At 46.3% G+C, this 21,642-nt stretch overlaps 1 protein-coding gene across 1 annotated transcript in view; it reads left to right on the top strand.

Moving 5' to 3' along the window:
* Window positions 1–21,353, top strand: part of Nrde2 (NRDE-2, necessary for RNA interference, domain containing) — a 51,788-nt gene extending 30,435 nt beyond the window's left edge. Inside the window, exons 5-14 of the mRNA XM_004837074.4 lie at window positions 418–868; window positions 1,745–2,150; window positions 3,542–3,675; window positions 6,423–6,543; window positions 8,341–8,516; window positions 10,741–11,127; window positions 11,905–12,833; window positions 13,998–14,136; window positions 19,197–19,268; window positions 19,809–21,353. Of these exons, the coding sequence (XP_004837131.1) occupies window positions 418–868; window positions 1,745–2,150; window positions 3,542–3,675; window positions 6,423–6,543; window positions 8,341–8,516; window positions 10,741–11,127; window positions 11,905–12,833; window positions 13,998–14,136; window positions 19,197–19,268; window positions 19,809–19,934 (2,941 nt within the window). The 3' untranslated portion in view covers window positions 19,935–21,353. The remainder of the gene's footprint in view (window positions 1–417; window positions 869–1,744; window positions 2,151–3,541; window positions 3,676–6,422; window positions 6,544–8,340; window positions 8,517–10,740; window positions 11,128–11,904; window positions 12,834–13,997; window positions 14,137–19,196; window positions 19,269–19,808) is intronic.
* Window positions 21,354–21,642: the final 289 nt, after the last annotated feature.

Raw genomic sequence — 21,642 nt, 5'->3', positions numbered from 1 at the left:
AAGTGATCTAGGAGATAGATGACCTAGGTTCCAGGTCTCAGTGTGCTTATTTTGGAACTGTGTAAAAGAGGGGCTGCTCATTTCTGCCTTGCCTGTCACATTATGGCTGTGATGATCAAATGACAGCATATATGACAGTACTTGAACTACAAAGCTTTAGAAAAATCCAAGTTTCTGAGATGTAGAAGACACATTATTTAAATTCAGGCAGATGTTAATAAAGGGTTAAAGTGTTATAGGAAGAAGTCAAGCCCGACAGAAGAAAGCTAATTGCTAATCCTCGTATGGCTCTAAGTAAAAGTATTTTGAAGGCAAGGTGAATTTGTTTATATGCAGTGAACCTGGATAACTAGACTTTGGGTCTAATGAGCCCAGGTCACTAGTAAGTTACAACTTTTTTTCTTTTCCTCATGTCAGATACAAGAGGAAAGGAGACTCCTGCCTGGGCATTAACTCTAAGAAGCAGTGTATATCTTGGGAAGGAGTTTCCACGGCAAAGAAGCATTCACACAAGCACGTTGAGCGCTATTTTACGAAGAAGAATGTGGGATTAATGAACATCGACGGCGTTGCTGTTACCAGTAAAACAGAGCCTCCTTCCTCTGAGCCAGTCCTGTTTATCCCAGTGAAGGACTCTGATAATGTGGCCGCTCCTGTTACAACCTGGTTGAATCCTCTGGGGATTTATGATCAGTCAACCACACAGTGGTTACAAGGACAAGGTCCTTCAGAGCAAGAATCAAAGCAGCCAGACTCCCAGCCAGACAGAGAGACAGCTGTTCTCAAGGCCAAGGTGGAGGAGTTTAACAGGAAGGTTCGGGAGAATCCTCGGGATATTCAGCTGTGGATGGCATTTGTGGCTTTTCAGGTAAGTGTCACTGTTCTGGTTCTCTTGCCTTGAAATGACTTTCCTGATTTGGGACAGACCATTTCCTTCACAGCACTTTTTGAGCTGCTGGGAGAAAGGCTGGCACTGGGCACATAAAGATGATTAGAATAATAGTCCTTGCACTCAGTGTGCTCAAAGTCCAATGAGGAAGCCCGATGCCTGAGGAATAAATGCAGCCTGAGGTAGGGAATGTGTTCATGTTACTTGAGAATGGAGTGGCTCGTCACTAGGGAGGAAGAAAAGCTGTCAAGGGGACAGGAAACTAGAACTGACTCTTTGTGGTGCTGGAGATCCAGCTCAGCTTCATATGTGCTAAGCAAGCACTCTGCCACTGAGCTGCATCTCCAGCCCAGGAACAGACTCAAGAGAAGAGTAGATGTTCACCAGGCAAGGAGAGGTATTCCTGCGGTATGACCCACATAGGCAGAGTGTGCAGAATTGTGGAAGAGACAGGGCTGCTCAGGAAGTTACTGAGCATACAGGCCAGTTAGAGCCTTCCAAATTATGTCTTCACCCTGCATTTTGAACCATTCCTACAAGTATTAGATTTTGTTGCATATTGGGCCATGTTATTGATAAGGTTGACTCTTCAGAAAAGGGTTTCAAGGCATTGTACCTAAATCTCAGTTAAAAATGACAGTAAATAGATCATTTAGGGGGAACAAGGACACAAGCACCCTAGGAACCAAGTTTTCATGAAAAGAATTTGTGATAAATAAGTGGCTATTAGCAAAGTTGGAGTAAGTTTGTTTTGAGAGGTGGAAAACCCATCGAGGGCTGTCAGTCGATTTAAGCACTGTTGAGACTCTGAGGCCCTTCCATTTGCATTAGTAACTTGCTGTTTCCATTGTTGAGGATGAGGTCATGAAGAGTCCTGGCCTGTATGCCATTGAGGAGGGAGAGCAGGAGAAGCGGAAGAAGTCCCTGAAGCTCGTCCTGGAGAAGAAGCTGGCCATTCTGGAGCGGGCCATTGAGAGCAATCAGAGCAGTGTGGATCTGAAGCTCGCCAAGCTGAAGCTCTGCGCCGAGTTCTGGGAGCCTTCCACACTTGTCAAAGAGTGGCAGAAACTGATCTTCCTACATCCCAATAATACTGCCCTTTGGCAGAAATACCTTTTATTTTGCCAGAGCCAGTTTAGCACCTTTTCAGTTTCAAAAATCCACAGTCTTTATGGGAAGTGCTTGAGCACTTTGTCTGCGGTTAAGGACGGCAGCATGTTATCTCACCCTGCGTTGCCTGGCACAGAAGAGGCCATGTTTGGTAAGAGGATAAGCAGGTTCAGTTGTGTGTGTGAAGACTTGTGCTTTCTTGCATTTGAGTTTAGTTGAAAATGAAGATTTATTTTTAAGAGTCTGAATTGTCAAAACTGATTTTTTAAAAATGCCATAACTCCAGTTAATTATAACAGGTTACCCCCCTCCCGCAGCTCTGAGAGTGGACAGATAGGAGTGGGATTAGAGCCAGCAGAGTCAGGAAAATAATGCTGGACAGGAAGCTCCAAGTTTTCCACTTATTAAGCCAGTCAGATCTTTGCCTGTCAGCGGCCTTATCTGTTGAGACCCCCAGTTACAGGGTCTCTGGCACTAATGTACATGTGATGCATACTGACTGCATGGATATCAGTTACTCGTGTTATTATGCTGTTAATGTTTCTGGTGTGTCCCAAAGAAGCCTAGAATATAAATGTATCAATCTTCAGTTTGAATCCTGGGTTTGTCCTTCATTAGCTGTGGTCTGGCCTCAGGCAGATTCCCTGACCTGTGTGAGTTGCAGTTCTCCATCAGGAGCAGTAGTATAATACCTGCTTTATAGGACTGTTGTGCACATTGAGATGGTGCAGGAGCCCAGCTCAGCGTGTAGCACACGGCAGGCATTTATTGGAAATTGAATATTACCATTAGTATCTAAAAATGTAAATATGTTGCTCTAGAAGTAATAAGCATTTCTCCCTCTGGCAAAGAGTCTGACATTTGGGGCTGGAGATGTAGTCAGTGGTATAGCACATGCTTAGCATGCGCAAGGCCCTAGGTTTAGTCCCCAGCACCAAATAAATAAAAATAAAAATGAATAACGTGGAATGTATTTTTAAGGTTTATATTTGGTATTATTTGTGATGTGCTTAAATAGCTTCATGTTATTCAGTAAGTGGAATTACAACACAATTAAGATGAACAGAAATTTTCAGACATGGGACTTTTGTTCACGACAGACCTGAACACAAAGCCCAGCTTGCTGGTGAATAGTGCCATCTAGTGTTCAGTTGAGTGCAGATGTTTGCTTTCTGATAAAAATCTACGCCATCCTTTCCCTAGATTTTCTTGTCATAGTGAGTGTTGAGTATTTGATGGCAATATTCATATCAACCACTTGACTTATTTTTAGGTAACATATATATATTTTTTACTGTTAACATTTGTATTATGTGATGGTTTAATAAAATAATTAGAAAAACTATTTAGATTACAGTACCATTCTTACTCCTTTAAAATCACCCGTGTGTAAAATCAGGACTTAAGTGTTACAGCTTTGAAAATGTAACTGTAATTTTTGGTAAAAGGAATTCTTGGAGTTTAATTGCATGTGTTGAGAAGTTAGTTCTTTCCCCGCAGTGGTATTAATGAGGGATTCTTCTCTTTGCCATCCCACTGCAGCACTCTTTCTTCAGCAGTGCCATTTTTTGCGGCAGGCTGGCCACTCGGAGAAGGCCATCTCTTTGTTCCAGGCCATGATCGATTTCACCTTCTTCAAACCTGACAGTGTGAAAGATCTGCCTACCAAAGTACAGGTACCAAGCTCTGCTTGCATGATCTGAGGCTCTGTCTTTCTTAGAAGTATTCCAGTGATCCAAGGGAAACTCCATACTGAAAGTACTGAAATACGGATAGATGAAAGAAGCTCCCTCCCTTTCCCTGTCCCGAATAGAGACTCACTGAAGTCCTTTCTTCCTCATGTATGACTCGTTTCTTTGTTACTTTTCAAAACTAGGGATTAAACCCAGGGTCTTTGCTACATCTCTAGACCTTTTGTCATTTTAAATTTTGCAACAGGGTATCACTAAGTCTCTAAATTGCTGAGACTGGGCTCAAATTTGTGATCCTCCTGTCTCAGCCTGCCAGAGTGCTGAGATTACAGGTGAGCACCACCATGCCTGGCTGTCCTTGATTAAACGTAGGTTACTTGCACCAGTGAGGAACAGTTATCATGCCATTTTAAGCCATGAGTCACTATCTCTCACTTTTGTACCTGCTAGTCTAGGTCTTATGTTGCTGCCCCAATTAACTTTTCCATTGCCTCAGTCTTTGCTAGAGTTGCAAAGCAAATTAGAACCAACACCACTCTTCACTGGGGAGGGTTCGTAAGATGACAAGTGAACATTGCCGATGTTTGTTACATGAAGCAAAAAAAAAAAAAAATCCTGTCATAAAACTATGCATATGTGAAAATCTATCTCTTCCCTTTTCCACTGAAGAAAACTCGGTTTTCTGCCCCATAAAGAGGGTCTGGGAATATGCATAGAATGTCTGAATTTGTAGTAACTGTTCCAAAGTCTATTGTTAGAGGGTAAGCTTCATTCAGGAAGAATTGTTATGAATTGCCAGTAAAGGCCATTTTCATGATGCTACCTCTAGACAAAGTGGGGTTATAGAATTACACCAGTTAACATTGGCGTAACTGATTATTAATAAGCCACAGTAGTTTCAAGACATGTCTTGGTATTTTAAGAATACGCTGTGCTTTAGAAGTGATTCTTTTTTTTGAGACTGGGTCTCGCTGTGTAGCCCAGGCTGGCCTCAAGCTCATGGCGATCCTCCTGCCCTAGCCTCCCAGGTACTAGACTTGCAGGCATGCAGCCAGAAGTGATTTGATTCTTAGCTGGTTGTGAGGACACAGAGAGTCCGGATCCAGACCCCTCTCGCCTTCTGTCTGCTGAGACTCACTGTCGTGATAGGTGTGGTCACTGACGGGGTGGGGGCGGGGGGAGCACCACCCGCGGCTGCAGTGCACTGAGGGCCACTGCTCTGAAGGTCGAGAGACCCTGATCCGAGATCTCCAGGTTTTAAATACTTAACAGCACATGTGTTTCCAGAGCACTTACTTGGCGACTTTGAGTAGTTTCTTACTTAACGGTGTTCATACGTATTGCCTCTGTTACCATAAACACAGTAGCACAACATAAACATGCAGAGTCTGAGGTTACTGGTCTGTTTCTGGGAATAAATGAATTGGTTATGAACATTTGTCACACTATTTTTAAAAAGCCTTCTTGCCGGGCGTGGTGGTACATGTCTATAATCTCAACACTTGGGAGGCTGAGGGAGGAGGATTGCTGTGAGTTTGAGGCCAGCCTGGGCTGCATAGTGAATTTAAGACCAGCCTGAACTACATAGCAAGACGCTATCTCAAAAATCCAAAAAACAGAACAAAAAAATCTTTCTTGTTCTTGATGGATTTTCTTCCATCACTTGTTAACGAGAGCAAAGGTGACCAGCACGCCCCCACATCAACATGTGCGCCTGCCTGGCCCTGGGGTGACTCCTGGCGACCCGGCGTGTGTGTGTGTGTGTGTGTGTGTCACTGTCCAGGCTCAGGCTGCATAGTCCTCTGACTCAGCCTGTGGTTTGCCTGTTGGAAGCCTGCTTGTCCTCTTTGAAAGGTTACTTACGAAAGCTTTTGTGAGAGTAGGTTGTGCTCACTTTTAAAGTATGGCTGCCCGTTTATAATAGGATCACACTCCTACTCAGTGCTGCTTTCACACTCTTGTTCCTCAGGGAGTTGTTTATTGCGGCGAGTTGCTCTGCACGTACTGCAGACTTAATGCCCGAATGAATGGCGGAGGGGCTCAGAGGGCTCGGCTTTAAAATACAGACCATTCTACCTGCCACATGCCTCACTCTGCACGTCTGTGCCAACCACCGTTTATTGAGTCCCCACTGTCTGTCGAGCACTGTGCCAGGTGACCAGATGTTAGGAATAAACAGTTACCTAACGTGTGGTTGTCCCCTCAGTAGCTCACAGTCTGTCCCATTGGAATTTTGAATTTTCCTTAAAAGGTCTTGAAAGCACCATGACTTCAAATACTGGTTAGGGAATCCAGTGGCATTAGAGGAACTGGCAAATGCTGCTGTCCCTGGTTAGAGTACCCTGGAGGGTCAGAAATGGGGAACTATTCCTGTGGCCTGGCTGCAGGCCCTTGGAACCAAGCCTTGGCCAGTCTTTCCATAACCTAATGTTCAAAGTGGCACCTGTCACTTTGCCATACTTGGTTTGTTAGATGTCACTGGGTCCAGCCCACACTCAAGAGTGTGTATACCAAGGCAGGAGTGGGGTAATGGGAGCTACCTTGGGGGCTGCCTACCAGACTAGATAGTTCTTCTGTCTTGGGGTCTGTACTATGAATTGACTTTAAACACTGGGGGCAAACATGATTTTAGATGTCCTGTGATCCCCTCTGTCCACCAGCACTTCCTTTGCCTGGTGTCACAGCGGTCTTGTGTAGGGTGGCTTTAACTTCTGTTTTTCAAACCTGAACAGGTGGAATTCTTTGAGCCCTTCTGGGATAGTGGAGAGCCCCGGCCTGGAGAGAAGGGCGCCCGAGGCTGGCGGGCCTGGATGCACCAGCAGGAGTGGGGTGGCTGGGTGGTCATCAACCCAGGTAGGCTCCTCCCAGTGAGAACGGGTCTGCTTTCTCATCTTGAATTTGTTTTTACATCTTCATGATTATCTGTATAAGCTGTTTGTCAGTAGCTCAAGAATATTGTACAAACATCAAAATGTTTTTTAAAAAAATTAAGTAGATTTCATGAGAGAATAGAGCATTTCTTCTCTTTAGAGACTTTAAGGCGCTCAACATCCCTTTCCTTGGGTACATAGAGCTCTAAAGATTTGAGTTTCCAGAGGAAGAAATTTATTTCTTCTGTAAGTTGCTTCTGAGGAAGCAAGCTTGTTGCCAACCTTCCTACCCCCCATTCTTTTTATTACACATTCAAGACAGTCTCTTTGTTTTTCTCGCAGTGTACTGACCAACAGATCTTTTGAAAAATACTTTTTGTTTTTTTAGGGATATTACAAAATAATTATTAACTAGCATTTGTATAACTGCCATTCTACACGACCCCAAGGCACTTGCCAGGTTTACATTCTGACAGAGCTATCCACTTGAAATACAGTGTGAGCTACATGTGTGATTTCAGATCTTCTTGTAGCCACATTAAAAAAGTAAAAAGGAGCTGGGCATAGTAGGGGCACACTTACAATGCCAGCACTCTGCAGAAGTGGAGCTGCCCACTGATTGGGTAACTCTGTGTTTAACTTTCTTACCAGCCGTGCTGTGTTTTACAGAGGCTGCACTATTTTATGTTCCTGCCGCCAGCGCATGGGGCTTCCAGCTCCTCCTCACCCACAGCAGCACTTAGAGGCTCTGGACCTTTTTGAAATTGACTTTTTTCACTTAGTGCGAGGTTCTTGAGATACATAAAAAATTGTTGAGTGTATTAATAATTTGTTCATTTTATCATTGAGTAGTAGTCCATTATATAGCTGTATTAGTTTCTTTAGTCAGCTACTGTAGGACATTGGGCTAGTATGAATAAAGTTGCCATGAGCGTTAGTATATATATTTTTGGGTAAATGTGAGTTTGATTTTTCTGGGCTCAGTGTCCCAGAGAACAGTTCTGGTTAACTAAATGTTTAGTTTTATGAGAAACTGCCAAACTTGTTTCTGTGTGACTGTACCGTTTTATATACCCTGTTTACTTTTTAATATGGAATTTTACAGGCAACTGACACTTTTTCCCTCTTCCATTCTGCATGTTCAGAGTTGGGAAGCAAAGTGAAATAAATTATTGGATATCCTGAGTTGTTTTTTCTCATCAAGTTATAGCAATAAGTCATAACTAACTAAAGTTTTTTTTTAATTGACTAAAAATTCTGATGGCTTAAGAAAATCTAAACTAGTGTAGTCATTAAATGCCATTTAACATTCTAAAACTGTGGTCCAAAGTAGTAATGTTTAGTTCCATGTGGTTCTTTATAGTTAAGTGAAATGAAGAATTCAGTTCCTTTATTGGTTACATTTCTTTTTTGCTTGCCATGCAGGTGCTATTGGTTACATTTTAAGTGACCTGTAAGCCACATGTAGCTGGTGGCTACCATATTAATGCAGAAAAAGAACATTTTCATCATTCCAGAAAGTGCTCTGGGGCAGTAGTTTTCTAGATTATGTCATTCTCATTTTTACTGTGACAGTATTAAAAATTATGTGGTTCCATACCCTTATCAACCTGCTTTTAGGAAAGTCCCTCAATGCCATTGAGTGCCTGACAGCCTGGCCCGGCCCTGATCCATGTCGGCAGGCCAGGTGCCACACGGTACCAGGGATAGTGGGTTGACTGAGTAGTGATGATGGATTTATGTACTGCTCAGGTGAACTAGAAATTTCATTCCTGTGTAGATGAGGATGATGATGAACCAGAAGAGGACGAGGAGGAAATAAGAGACAAGACTCTGCCCAGGTGGCAGATCTGGCTTGCTGCTGAGCGTTCCCGAGACCAGAGGCACTGGCGGCCCTGGCGCCCTGATAAGACGAAGAAGCAAACTGAGGAAGACTGCGAGGATCCAGAGAGACAGGCACGTACCCTCCACCACTGGAACAAAGCTGGCCACAGGGGTTTTGCCCTCCTCTCACTTCGGTTGTGTCTGGTTATCTGCAAGAAGGTTGCTGGGCTCTCCAAGCCCTCGGCTGGCTTAGGAGATGCTCACCTGTTCCTGTTCAGGTCTGGGGAAACTTCCCTCCTGCCCAGTATCGGGACAGAATTTGTCCCTTGTAGGAGGTAGTTACCTCTCCCGTGGTTACCCTCTGGAGATTGCCTTCCTGGTCATGTAGTTAAGTTTTCATGTGGAACCCTGTGGCCTCAGCTTCTAGCTTCCTTGATTTTGTTCTGTTTCCACCCCCCTGTTGGATACATGGAGATGTAGCAGCCAGATCTGACTCTGGAAGACAGGAGAATCAGACCCTGTGGGGACATCTGCACGTAGCTTAGCTTGTCCTGCGAAACAAGGAACTAGTGTTGATGGATACCTGCCAGGTGCCCGGCACTTCTCTTCGGTGGTTTTATTCAATGTCCTTACATGTAGCCAGCAGCTCTGGAGGTTTTAAATTAAAATAAAAAGAGACATGTTATTTTGTTGCCTAGAAGTGACCCAGTTTCACAAGATGCCAACTTTATTGCTTGAGGTTTTCTCAGTAATGAGGCTCTGTGTCCCTCCCTGCATGTGAGGTGCCTTGGCAGGGATTTTGCTTCTCTTGTTCACTGCTTGTCACCAGTACCTAGAACAGTGTCTCTCCCATGCCCAGTGCTCAGATAATGGTCTTGGATGTTGAAGGGATATTTGTTTGATGGTGAAATGTGAAGCCTCAAGAGTGCACCCCTCATTTGAGGGGTGATGAATGGGGTGGCCAGACTGGACGGGGCACACAGAAGAGGGGACAGAGGCGACCTCTGGGCAGGAAGAAGGGGCCTGCTTTCTGGGAGACCTCTGTCCACTGGCCTGCTGTGGGAGGTGGGAGGTGGGTCTGCCTGGGAGGCCCCTTCCTGACTGAAGCTGAATGTATAGAAGAGAACGGGATCTTTGTCTTGTCTTGTCTTTTCTTTCTTTTTATTAAAAATTTTTTAATTTTATTTTACAGAGTTTAAGCAAACTTTTGGAATGTTGGTTTTCAGGCTCAGAATTTTGCCTGACTTCTAAAAGCTGGTTTCTGGAGCCAGCTGCTTCTGTGAGCAATTTCTTGTTGTTTAGATTTTTCTGTAATCAAAGCCCAAAGGAGAAAAGCTTTCTGATTAATTGATGGTCTGATGTGTCGAATCCCAGATAGTCCAGTTTTACTGAGCTTATTGCATTTTGATTTCCTCATACCAAGAGCCATAGAGGCTGATCAGGCAGGTAGCACCTTCAGACAAGGGTAGTGTCCTTGGTCTTAGATTTTAAAATAGTTACATGAAATTGGCTATGAACATGTAGTTAGTGTTAGGCTTTTAAAATTGCTTTTAACGTGGTCCGTTGCTCCTGTTGTTTCCATCTTACCTTTTTTGTGTATCTGTCTTAGACCAGTTTTCATTTCCTGAAGTAAATTGTACAAAGAAACTACAAATAGTTAATTTTCTATCTTAAGATTTAAAAAAATTTCACAGTTTTAATTTGTCAAAGTAACTATAAAAGCAGTTATGTGTGCTTGCCAAAGTGAACGCAGTTCTAGATTTTTTACAGATCCAGCAGGGTGGCTTGAAAGCTGTTGGCTTCAGTCTGTTGATGGCTTCCCTCCTCTCCAGTACTGGTGTGTGAAAGTGCTGTTGGCATCCAGGGGCTACTGGGAGTTCTCTAGCAGTCTAGGTTGCCTTGGGAGGCCTGATTTTGCAGAAAACTTAGCCTGTCTACTTAAAATGAGTTTGAATAATGAAGCATTAGTCCAGTGGTACCTCAGTTCAGGAACTCAGTTCTCTCCATAATTCTGGTTGCAAACTGCATTGGACAAGAACTGAATCAAATTTCCCCATAAGGTAACATTGAACCTAACTATTGAATTTGTTTTTGTTTTTGTTTTTTTGGTACCGGGGATCAAACTCGGGACCTTGTGCTTGCGAGGCAGGCACCGGAACCACTGAGCTAAATCCCGGCCCCCTAACTATTGAATTTGATTTGGTTCTCATCCAACTCGGTTTGCTGCTGGAGTTGTGGAAAGAACCAAGTTTATGAACCAAGGTACCACTGTACATCCATATAAAAAGAATTGTGAAAGATTGTGAAGGATTTGTTGGTTTCCTAAGTAGGTCACTGCACTTTGCCTTCGTTGTAGGTGTTGTTTGATGACATTGGACAATCGCTGATCAGACTTAGCAGCCAAGACCTCCAGTTCCAGCTGATCGAGGCCTTTCTGCAGTTTTTGGGTGTGCCTTCTGGCTTCATCCCTCCAGCCTCCTGCCTTTACCTGGCCATGGATGAGAACAGCGTCTTTGACAATGGACTTTATGAAGAGAAGCCCTTGACTTTTTTCAGCCCTTCATTTTCTGGCGTTAGCTGTGTTGGCCACCTGGAGCGGTTGGGCGGTCCTCGCTGGGTCAAGGGTCACAATCGAGAGGGTGAGGAGTTCATCCGCAACGTCTTCCACCTTGTGATGCCTTTATTTTCAGGCAAGCAAAAGTCTCAGCTCTGCTTCTCCTGGTTACGGTATGAGATTGCAAAGGTAACTCCAGCTGCCTCCTCCCCCTCTGTGTGTTTGGGGCCTTTTCATTTCACATCAGTGTTACAGATGGGATTGCAGGACCCCAAATGCTCCTCTGGGATCTGCCACAGCACCCCCTCCAGTGACTCCTGAAGGTGACTCTCTGTGGCTGCCCCTTTGAGGGACCAGGAGAAAGGAGGAAACCAGGAGCCCATCTGGGCGAGCTCAGTGGCCAGAGCTGTCGTTGTGTGGTCTTGTCTTACCAGATGCCTGTGATGATATGGGTAGTTAGTGTTCAGGACAGCATAAGCTTAAGCAGAGTTAGAGGATTTAGAGGCTTATTAGAATAGATTAAATAAGCTACTTATTTATTCTGTGCTTTATAGCTGTCAGCTCAAAAATTAGTCTGGATCTACTGTTCTGCCCTCTGATGGCTACATTCAGTATTAACTCTTAATACTCAAAAGTTCTAAAGCTAACTACGGCTTCATGACCCAAGTTGTATAAAAATAGTGTTTTTGATAAAATGTGGTAACCATATTTCTTTGGAGAAGAACATTTGGAGTGTATCAGCCTTGATTATAGGGATAACCTGGATGTGTTAATGTTGGGACACTTGTATCCTAGGTCAAACCCTGATTTCTTTCCTAGCTCAGAGAGCATTGATGTTTACCACATACACGATCAAGAAAGTGTAGGCGATGTTTTGTACTATCAATGCTTTCTCAAGTGAAAGTACAAAGGGACTGCTTAAAGATTATAGATCACCTGGAGTCACTCTTTTTCTTTTACCTGTAGGTCATTTGGTGTCTACAAACTAAAAACAAGAAGAGATTAAAGTCACAGGGGAAGAACTGCAAAAAACTAGCCAAGAATCTCCTTAAGGAGCCAGAAAACCGCAACAGTTTTTGCCTCTGGAAGCAGTATGCACATCTGGAGTGGTTGCTTGGCAACATAGAGGATGCCAGAAAAGTTTTCGATACGGCAGTCAGCATGGCGGGCAACAGTGAGCTGAAGGACCGTGAGCTCTGTGAGCTCAGTCTGCTCTATGCTGAGCTGGAGGTGGAGCTGTTGCAGGACTTGAGAGGGGCTGCCACAGGCCGAGCTGTTCATGTACTGACCAGGCTGACCGAGAGCAGTCCCTACGGGCCCTACACTGGGCAGGTCTTGGCCACTCAGGTTTTGAAAGCTCGAAAGGCTTATGAGCACGCGCTGCAGGACTGTCTTGGGGAGAATTGTGCCTCTGGTCCAGCTGCTGCTGATTCCTTGGAGTGCCTGAGTAGCTTGGTTAAGTGCTTTATGCTCTTCCAGTATTTGACTGTAGGGATTGATGCTGCTGCACGGACATATGAGCAGCTTTTTGCCAAACTAAAGGTCTCTCTTGTTCCAGAAGGCCTTGTCCTGGAGCACAGTGCCAGCTCCCAGAGTTTGACCAGCGTTCTTGAAGCCATCACCCTGATGCACATAAGTCTACTGAGATTCCACATGAAAGTTAGTGTTTATCCTCTGACTCCACTGCGTGAGGCGCTCTCGGAGGCTTTAAAGCTGTATCCAGGCAACCAGGTTCTTTGGTGGTCATATGTACAGATTCAAAATAAGTCCCACAGTGCTAGCAAGACCAGAAGGTTCTTTGATGCAATCACTAGGTCTGCTAAACCCTTGGAGCCTTGGTTGTTTGCAATTGAAGCTGAGAAAATGAGGAAAAGACTAGTGGAAACTGTTCAGAGGTAAAGATGAGGCATCTTCTTCATGTGTTTCACAAAGCTTTATGGGAAGCTTGATGTGTTCCCACCCCCTTTGCCAGGTTTTGGGAATTCAGAAGTGGGCATGGCACAGGTCCAGAACACCTGCTGTGGTCCTCCCAGTGTGGCCGAGTAAAGTATTGGAGTAGAGCAAGATGCTTAGAAAGTAGTGGGGTGTCTTTCATTAGAGGCTGTGGCCCTGTCTTGTGGGCCCGGCCTTTTTTTTTTTTTTTTTTTTTTTGGTACCAGGGATCAAACTCGGGTCCTTGCGCATGTACAGCAGGTGGCGAAACCACTGAGCTAAATCCCCAGCCAGGGCCCGGCCTTTAGAGAGCCTGAATGCTGCTCTGGTTTGCACCTGGCTGGCTGGCAGCATCTGAGAAGCTGTAGTGGAAACATAATGGTCAAGGACCCAGGCTATGGAGTTGACCTCTCTGATTCCTTAGGCAAATCACTTCACTTCTCTAACAGTTTTCACTTCTGTTAAATGGGGATCATTAAAGAACCTACCTCATAAGGTTGCACTGAGGGATCAGTGGGGTAAGTGCTTCGCACAATAAACTGTGGGTGGTAATTGCCACCTTCTGTCATGTTTCAGATGCCACCTTTTAGCACAGTATATTATGTCTGAAGGTAAAATGGTAGCCTTGGGAACACACTAGCTTAGGCATCATTGTTCCTCCTGGAGTTTTTACTGTTGCTTCACTCGTCCTTATGTATTAGGCAGAATTGCCTTTGAATAGCAGTTCATTTTGTTTGTGTTTTATTTCTTCTACTGGGATTTTATTTATTCCGTGTGAGTGTTCTTTTGTTTACTTTAAATTGAAAAGTCTTTCCTTCCCAGAGAGTAGTGTTTGCATTCTTATTTTAGGGTCGGTTTCTTTAGAAAACAGAGAAGAACAGAGTGTGTGGCTTCCAGGCAGACTCAGTGTGGTGTAGAAATAATAGAATCCGAGCCACTGCTGCCTTCTGGCCTTGGAGAAGCCACATCACTCATGCACTTGCTGCCCCCATGATCACATTGGAGGACGACACTGCCCTGACACGCTCTGATCCAGTTGTTGCTAACCTTTGTGGACATGAAAATGTTCCTGCTGCGATACAGGGGAGAGATCTTGACTGAGAATGACAAGAGTCCTTGCCTTGCAGGGTAGATGGCAGAGAGATCCATGCCACCATCCCTGAGACTGGCTTAACACATCGGATCAGAGCCCTGTTTGAAAATGCAATGCGGAGTGACAGTGGCAGCCAGTGCCCCTTACTGTGGAGGATGTATTTGAATTTCCTGGTAAGGAGATATTTGACCTGTTTTTGTTTTGACAGAACTGTTTCTTCCTGCTTAAGTGAGAAAGTGCACGTAGGGGTCCGGTTAGTTGCTGCCTGGGAAAGCTGGAAGGGCCTTGTTTTCTCCCTCACACTCTCTAGGCATTGGGGAGTCCTTACAGGAACCCCGATCAGGTCATGTCAGATCTTTCGGGGCTTGGGAAGGGGTTGCGGGTTGTCGATTTACACAGGGTATTCGGTAGAATGAAATTGAAGAGTAATCGTGGGTCTGTTTGGTGGAGTAGAACTTAATGTGGGTTTCTCTTATTAAGTCAACAACTTGGAAGATGGTCTAAGAGCTTTCACTGGACTGAAACCTAAGTTCTTTGCTATTCTACTCACAAGAATTTCCTGATCTGATTCTATTTTGTTATTAAAAGATAAGATTCAGCCTATGATGTGGTTTTTGAAGTAGATATTTCCAAAGCAGCTTTATGTTCATTGAAAAGCACCATGGCAATTGAGTATGGTGACGCCCCGTGTATAGTTCTGTGAGTGTTAAGTGTGTGGGCTGAAATGTGGTTTTTTGACTTCACGGCTATGAATTGGCTTGGCCTTGGGTTAAAGGCCTGGCAGTGGAAAGGATGGCACTACTGTAATACAGTAATACTGTATGTCTACTTCCAACTTGTATACTTTTTTGGAAACTGTGGTCCTCTAGGCGTCTTCCTTGTTTTAGTTCAAGGCTATTCAGTCATATCAACGTGACCTCCAGTGAAGGCTGTACCTTTCACAAGCCAGGCAGATGTCACCTTTCTTGTAAATCTTACTGAATGTGTCTAATTATTCCCATAAGGTAAATTATCAAAACATGATAGGCTTTGAACATTTGTATTTGACATATAAAGCTAAGGAAAGGAAATTCAAAGAGTAAATGAAATCAGGAGAGATCTGGGCCTCTCTGACTCCTGGCTTAGATTCCAGAATTCATCTGGGTGTGCCTCCCTGCCTTGGAAGGGGATTGGGAGGATACAGCCCAGGGCAGATGTCATGGCACATCCAGGAAAAATGAGCACATTCAGAAAGTTAGCATCAAGAGTGAATTACCATAAAAGTTTGTGCATTCCTTTCACATTCATTTCTTAGCCCCAGATCTCCGGTTTTATGGTTTGGCTTCTCGTGTGAAAGGGGTGCCAAAGGGACTCGTGTACTTGTGAGGGGCTCCGGGCCTGTCAATCACAGAAGGTGGTGCGGCGCAGCAGAGGACGGGCTTCAGTCACATCCCCTCCCTGATTTTTCCAGCACTAATACTCTGTCAATGTTTTGATACAAATGAAAGGGCTTTAGATTTAAAAAGGGAAAGCTTGCAAATTTGCCAGTTTAACTTCCCCAGTTTTTAATAGGTAGAGATAGGGTAAGGTGCAGATTTAGAGTATTTTTACCAAGGCTATACCATAGCCAGGTTTGGATGACTTCTAGATAAAAAGTGCTGTCGACTTGGAAAAAAAAAAAAATCTAGGACTTAAGGGTTTTCTGTCTTTTTGAAAAGGTGTTGAAACTAAGTATTAATTAGTGCCTTGAGTTTGTCTAGCAGGCCCCGAGGTATCTGGTGGGCTCCCAGCACGTTGTTAATGAAGCACAGAGGAAGTTCAGATTAGGGTCCAAGGGCAAGCTGTAGGCAGCAAGTACCAGGAGAGAAGAGGGCACTGGGGCCTTGTCGGCGGGGAAAGTCCTTTCTACCTCTGCGTCTGTACATCTGTGCCTTCCTGGGGACAGATACGCAGACGTGTGCAGGCAGGCTTGCTTTAGTGTTTGCTTTTGTTTCTGCAGAGATGATTGAGGGAATTAAAAGCTTAAACTGTTGGCTATGGTAAATACAGGGAGAAAAAGGAATTGGGCAAACAGCAATTAAAGTTTTCCGTTAAAGTTGGAATGTAGCAGATTAAAACCTTGGTTTTTAGGTGAGGACCTTCGAATACATGTGTTAACACTTTCAGTTTTTGGTTTTTTGTTTGTTTGCGCTTTTTTGGGAGATACTGTCTTGCTAAGTAGCCTAGGCTAGCCTTGAACTTGTAATCATCATGCCTTTAGCCTCCCGGCTTTCAGGTAGGCTTTTTGTTGTTTTGGCTAAGTTGCACTAGCTTTCAAGATTCTTGAGTCATGTACCTACAGAAGAGAGAAGGAAATGTAAGTAGATAAGTTAGCTGATTTGGGGGACTGGTGAAAGAACTCTTAATACATAAAAAGGAAGCAGCAGCATTTTTGCATGGCTAATTATCAGGTTTTCTTTTACCCTCCAGTGTAGTTTCTTGTCCCATCCTGTGGTCAGCTGGCAGAGATTAGCCATGTTGAAGGGCCACCATGTACAAGGGCTGATGGGAGGGAAAAGAATCTTCAGCTGCCTTCCTGGGCTGAGTGAAGAAACTTCTTAAAAGGGTGGCACATGCCTGTAGTCCCAGCACTCTGGGAAGCTGAGGAAGGAGGATTGCAAATTCTGGCCTGAGCGAGTTAGTGACTTAGTGACACCCTGTCGCAAAATAAAAACTAAAAGGGACTAGGGATGTAGCTCCGTGCGAAGGCCTTTGTTCAGTCCCCAGTACCACAAAAAATAAAACAAAACCTCTCATGACTGTCAGTCTTCCCTTAGAAAGATGAAAAGGTATTATGGGGAGATATCTTTTTTTTTGGTACCGGGGACTGAACTCTGGTCCTTGCGCTTGTGAGGCAGATGCCGGAACCACTGAGCTAAATCCCCGGCCCTTAGGGAGGTATTTTTTTATTTAAGGAGGCTGGATGTCAGTTTTGTCTAATTGCTTTTAAAAATTGCATGAACCAGCAGTTGCTCAGATGTGGTTATAATAAGAAAAGAGAATCAAATTTTGCAAAAGCGTGAAGACTTCTGCTTCTCCTCTTCTTAGAGATATTGCTTCCCTCATCTGGAGGGGCACACATCAAACAGGAAGGCTCAGAAACGCCCATACAAGTGATTACAGAGCACCAGCGAGCGACTTGAAGTGGGGGATGTGAGCACTTGTGTGTATTGCTGAGGCTGGCCCGGCCAGGCCACACCACCACTGGCACCCAGTGAGGCCCATAGAGGGGAGACTTGTTAGTGCCCAGCACGGCACCGGCGTGACTCATGGCGCCGGCTGTTTGCCATGTGCCTCTCGTGGCACGTGTGAATCTCAGGTCCTGGGGCTACGTGCGAAGGCAGAGAAACCTCTGTGAGACCTCCCTTCCCACCCTTCCAGGAGACAGTCATGGTTGGAATGGGAGGCTCACTTGGAGGCAGTAATAGTGTGACCAAGCCAGGCCGTGCTGCCTGCCATGCAGTATCCAGACAGTCACCAGGACAACACATTTTACAAAAGAGAATGAGGCTGGAGATGGGAGGCCCACATCTCAACTCCACCCTCCTGAGGATAGGATTAGGGTCACTTATGGGATGAAGAAGCAGGGTGGTCTGAGGCCTGCGGAAGCAGTGGTCTGTGCATGTGTAATCAAACCACCTGGCTCTTCATGGGACACATATGCAGAAAAGGTGGGGTAGCACGATGTGAGGGTGGAGTTTTGGGGCTTCTGACATCAAAAAGTCACTCATCAGACACCTGTGAAGGAGGGCCAGGTGGCACCCACAAACTGTTTCTCACTTGAGGCACTGCCATCTGTTGTCAGAGGTGAAGGTGTGTTACGCGAGCCACGCCTTAGGGTAGGGATCATGGATGGGAGACACACAGTCACCACCAAGCTGTCCCCTGGATGGTGCCCTCGCATCCTCAGCACAGAAGGTGTGTCCCTGCGGCTGACTGATCAGGAAGTGCCACAGGGAGCAGTTACTGTTTGAGACCAGCCCACTGCACGCAGCTATAAACTCAGGGGCCCACCAGCCTCATAATTGGAGGCACATGGGGAGGACGCACAGCAGTGTCCCGGGCCAGGTGAGCAACAAGCTGGGCCCAGGAAAGTGTTCTCATGGAGCCTGTGTACAGCCCCGCTCCGGTCCCTGTGACTGGGAGGGAACCTTGCAAAATCGAACAGGTAGTGAGGCTGTCCTTGGGAGATGAGTTCCTGACAGCAAATTGGAGTCTCTGTGATGCAGCTGCCTGGCTGGGAGGAACACTCCCGAGGAAGGGGAAGGCTGAAGGAGGAGGGCGGGTGGTGAAGCATGGACAGGCTACAGTCCACAAGCTCTGCTCGTGCCCTAGTGTTGCACTGTGACTCCCTGCAGAGGCTGGAGAGAGGCCCCTGGTCAGGACCAGGCTCCCGGGCTGTGTATGTCCCTTTCACACTGGGCTGGGAAAGAGGAGGCGAGGCTGGGTTGAGACTAAGGGTTTCAGGTCTAGGGTGAAAGCCTGCTGAAAACTTGTACCCTCTTGGGCTTGAATTTATTTTTCTTTTTTCTTTTTTTTTGGTACCGGGGATTGAACTCGGGACCTTGCGCTTTCGAGGCAGGCAGTGGAACCACTGAGCTAAATCCCCAGCCCTGGCTCGAATTTCTGATGGAAAAGTTTACTTTTTTTTTTTTGGTAGCAGGGATTGAACTCAGGACCTTGTGCGTGCCAGGCAGGCACAGGCACCACCGAGCTACATCCCTGGCCCTGGAAAAATTTACTTTCAGTGCAATAAAACCTAGTAAATTTTAGAGAAATGAGCTAACCAGGATCTTGCTTTCTTTCCTCTAGAAGATAGTTTTCATCAAATGGCAAATATGAAAGCAAATATGTTCTCTTTTGTACAAGGTCATCAGCCTCATGTCACTGACAGTCGCATTCTAGGCACTGTTGGTAACACCAAGGTGGCTCCCTGTAAAGGGACTTCCAAAATAAGATGCAGGACTTGCAAGAGTCAGAAGTGATAAACACCAGCACCCTACGGCCATTTGTAGAGGGAAATGCCTGGAAGCTCGGTGCCCCTGAGCATTCTCACCTGTCTGGGCACCATTCCCATCAAATGCCATGGTGCCAGGGCAAGGCACCGCCTGGCTCACAACTCCAAAGGCCATGCACAGACCAGGAAGGGTGTTTTTACAGCCTTGGTCCCTCTGCTTCAACTGATTGTTTTTGTACTTTTCCCCCCTTACTTCAGGTTTCCTTAGGAAACAAAGAGAGAAGCAAAGGTGTGTTTTACAAAGCACTTCAGAACTGTCCTTGGGCAAAGGTAAGTTTTAAAGACCCAGATATCTTCAGATTCCCAAGGACCTTCCCACCAGGCATCAGCTCAGCCAGTGTCACTGGGGACATCAGCTCTGGGGATGTAGTACCCTGTCCCAAGGCACAGCCAGGGCCTTTTCCTAAGGAGTTGGGGCCTATGGACCCTTTTCCTGTCCTGGAGCTGGTGCTCATGGGAGTGGGTGGTGAGTAGCTAGTTTCCCGACATTTGCCTCAGTAAGCTCATGTGCTGAAAGAGTTGGGATCCAGGAGACATTCAGAAGTCAAACTAGTGGCGGTTGCAGTGTCCGGCAGCACTTCTGGCTCTGGGTAAAGAGAAGGTCCACTTGCTGTTTATTGGCTTTCCCTCTGTTTTGTGAGTCTGGGTTCTTTCTTAGACACCTGAGCTGCCTGAGCTAGGAGCGCCCGGAGCAAAGGGGCTGTGTGTGGGCTGTGGAGGGCAGCAGAGAGGGCAGGCTTGCTGGGAACCTGCTCCTTTTTCTTGGACTTCCTCACACTCACCGTGAGGGTGTTCTTTCTGTGCTGCTAGGTGCTGTACCTGGACGCCGTGGAGTACTTTCCCAATGAGCTGCAGGAGACCCTGGATCTGATGGCCGAGAAGGAGCTCCGTGTGCGCCTGCCGCTGGAGGAGCTGGAGCTCCTGCTGGAGGACTAGGGCACTAGACGTGTGGCTCTTCCTGATCGTTTTCCTCCTGCACAGGTTTTGGGTGTGCACACCACACAAAAGCTGTTGTTTTGCATATTATATGTGTGACTGTACAGAGATGAAGACTCGCTCCTGATGATCACGACACCTTTTGTGACTGAGGTGTGTGCAACTTCTCGTTCCTCTGCCTGGCCAGCCCTAGCCCTGGCTTGGTGCACAGAGCTTCTCTGGGCATCCTTGGGGGGTCCTGTGAGCCCCTGAGTTTGGACGTCAAGGTCTGGCCACTGAAGATTAGTACCTCCTCTCCACTCTTCACTCCACACAGTGGAGGGTTCTTTAGCACTCGCTCTTCTGCCTTGGGTCAGGTGTGTGGCGAGTTACCCAGGAGATTCCTGCCTGTGGGCCAGCAGTGTCCCCTGGAGCTGGTGAGCACTGCAGACTCCCGGGCCCAGCCCTGCCCTGGCGGGTCAGAATCTGCCCTCTCCTGAGCCCAGGTGCTTATGGGTCAGCGGAGTGTGGAACATGTGACCGAGGGTGTGAGCACCTCTCTGCAGGAAGCCTGCTGGTGACCCCAGCCCAGAGAGGGCGACACCTGCAGCCACTGCCTTCCCCCAGCCCAGCCCGACGTCCTGCAGGTGCCCAGGTGCTCCTTTGTCTCTTCTTCAGCAGCCTGCTGAAGACAAGAAGGTGCTGTGTCCTGGTTTTGCGTCTGAGGCTGTGGATAGATGAGACACCTGTCTGCTGCTGAAGAGATCTGTAGTGCAGTCATTTCCATGGTCAACAAGGCAGGGTGGGAAGAACAGCTTGCCTGTGTTCCCTGAGCACTGCTGCCAAGTGAGTAGCTGCTTGGTGGCTTTTTTATTTTTAATATTTTTCTCCAGAACCACCAAAGACTTGGGTTCCTTTGCCACCTCCTCCAGAAAAGCCAATGCCGTAGAATGTAATTTTGAGAAGAAACAGATGGACATAGGTGGGGAAAAGACGGGAAGGAACAGAGCCACAGTATTTTCTGGGGCAATCCCTCCAGACATGAAGGACGCTGGCCAGCCTGCCCTGTCTCTCGCCACACTACAGGCCACTCCTCTGCTGCCTCTCAGAGTGAGAACTCAGGACCTGAGAGCTGGGCCCTGAGATGGGCAGGACCACTGGGACTCTGGCGGTAAGGAGATGATTAAAGAGAACTGGCCTCTCTGGGCTGCTCCCAGGAGGACATTTGCCACCCTCACCCTTGCCCTCTGTGTGGCTGGGCAGCAAGCCAGGCACCTTGCAGACCTGACTGGGGTTGTGGAGCCAGAGCCCAGGACCAAGCCACATTCTCCATAACTAGTGCCCTGATCCCTCACTGCCTCCGTGTCTCAAAGCCCTGATGGGAACCTGTAGTGTGGGCAGGGAACCCCGGAGACCTGATAAAGCAGCATCTCAGATTGACCACTCACCTTGCTTGCTGCATGAAAAGAGGTTTAAAAAAATCAGGTAGTCTCTGTGGGGTAGATGTTTTATAGAAAAAAGGATGGTGAGGTATTTATTGTTAGGATTTTTAAAAGCCTGTTTGAGCCAGGCAGGGTGGTGCATGCTTATCACGCCTGCTGTCTGGGAGGCTAAGTCAAGAGGACTGCAAGTTCAAGCTCAGCCCGGGCAACTTAATGACTTAGCAAGACCTTGTCTCAGAAAGTAAACAAAAAGGGTATGTGTGTGGAGTGTGGCCTAGTGTGAAGGC

This window comes from Heterocephalus glaber, unplaced genomic scaffold (assembly GCF_053883595.1).
Source record: "Heterocephalus glaber isolate CG9 unplaced genomic scaffold, H.glaber_assembly_v1.0 deba00001608, whole genome shotgun sequence".
NCBI lineage: Eukaryota > Metazoa > Chordata > Mammalia > Rodentia > Bathyergidae > Heterocephalus > Heterocephalus glaber.
The sequence above is the reverse complement of the archived record's forward strand: the minus strand, read 5'-3'. Positions and strand labels throughout refer to the sequence as shown.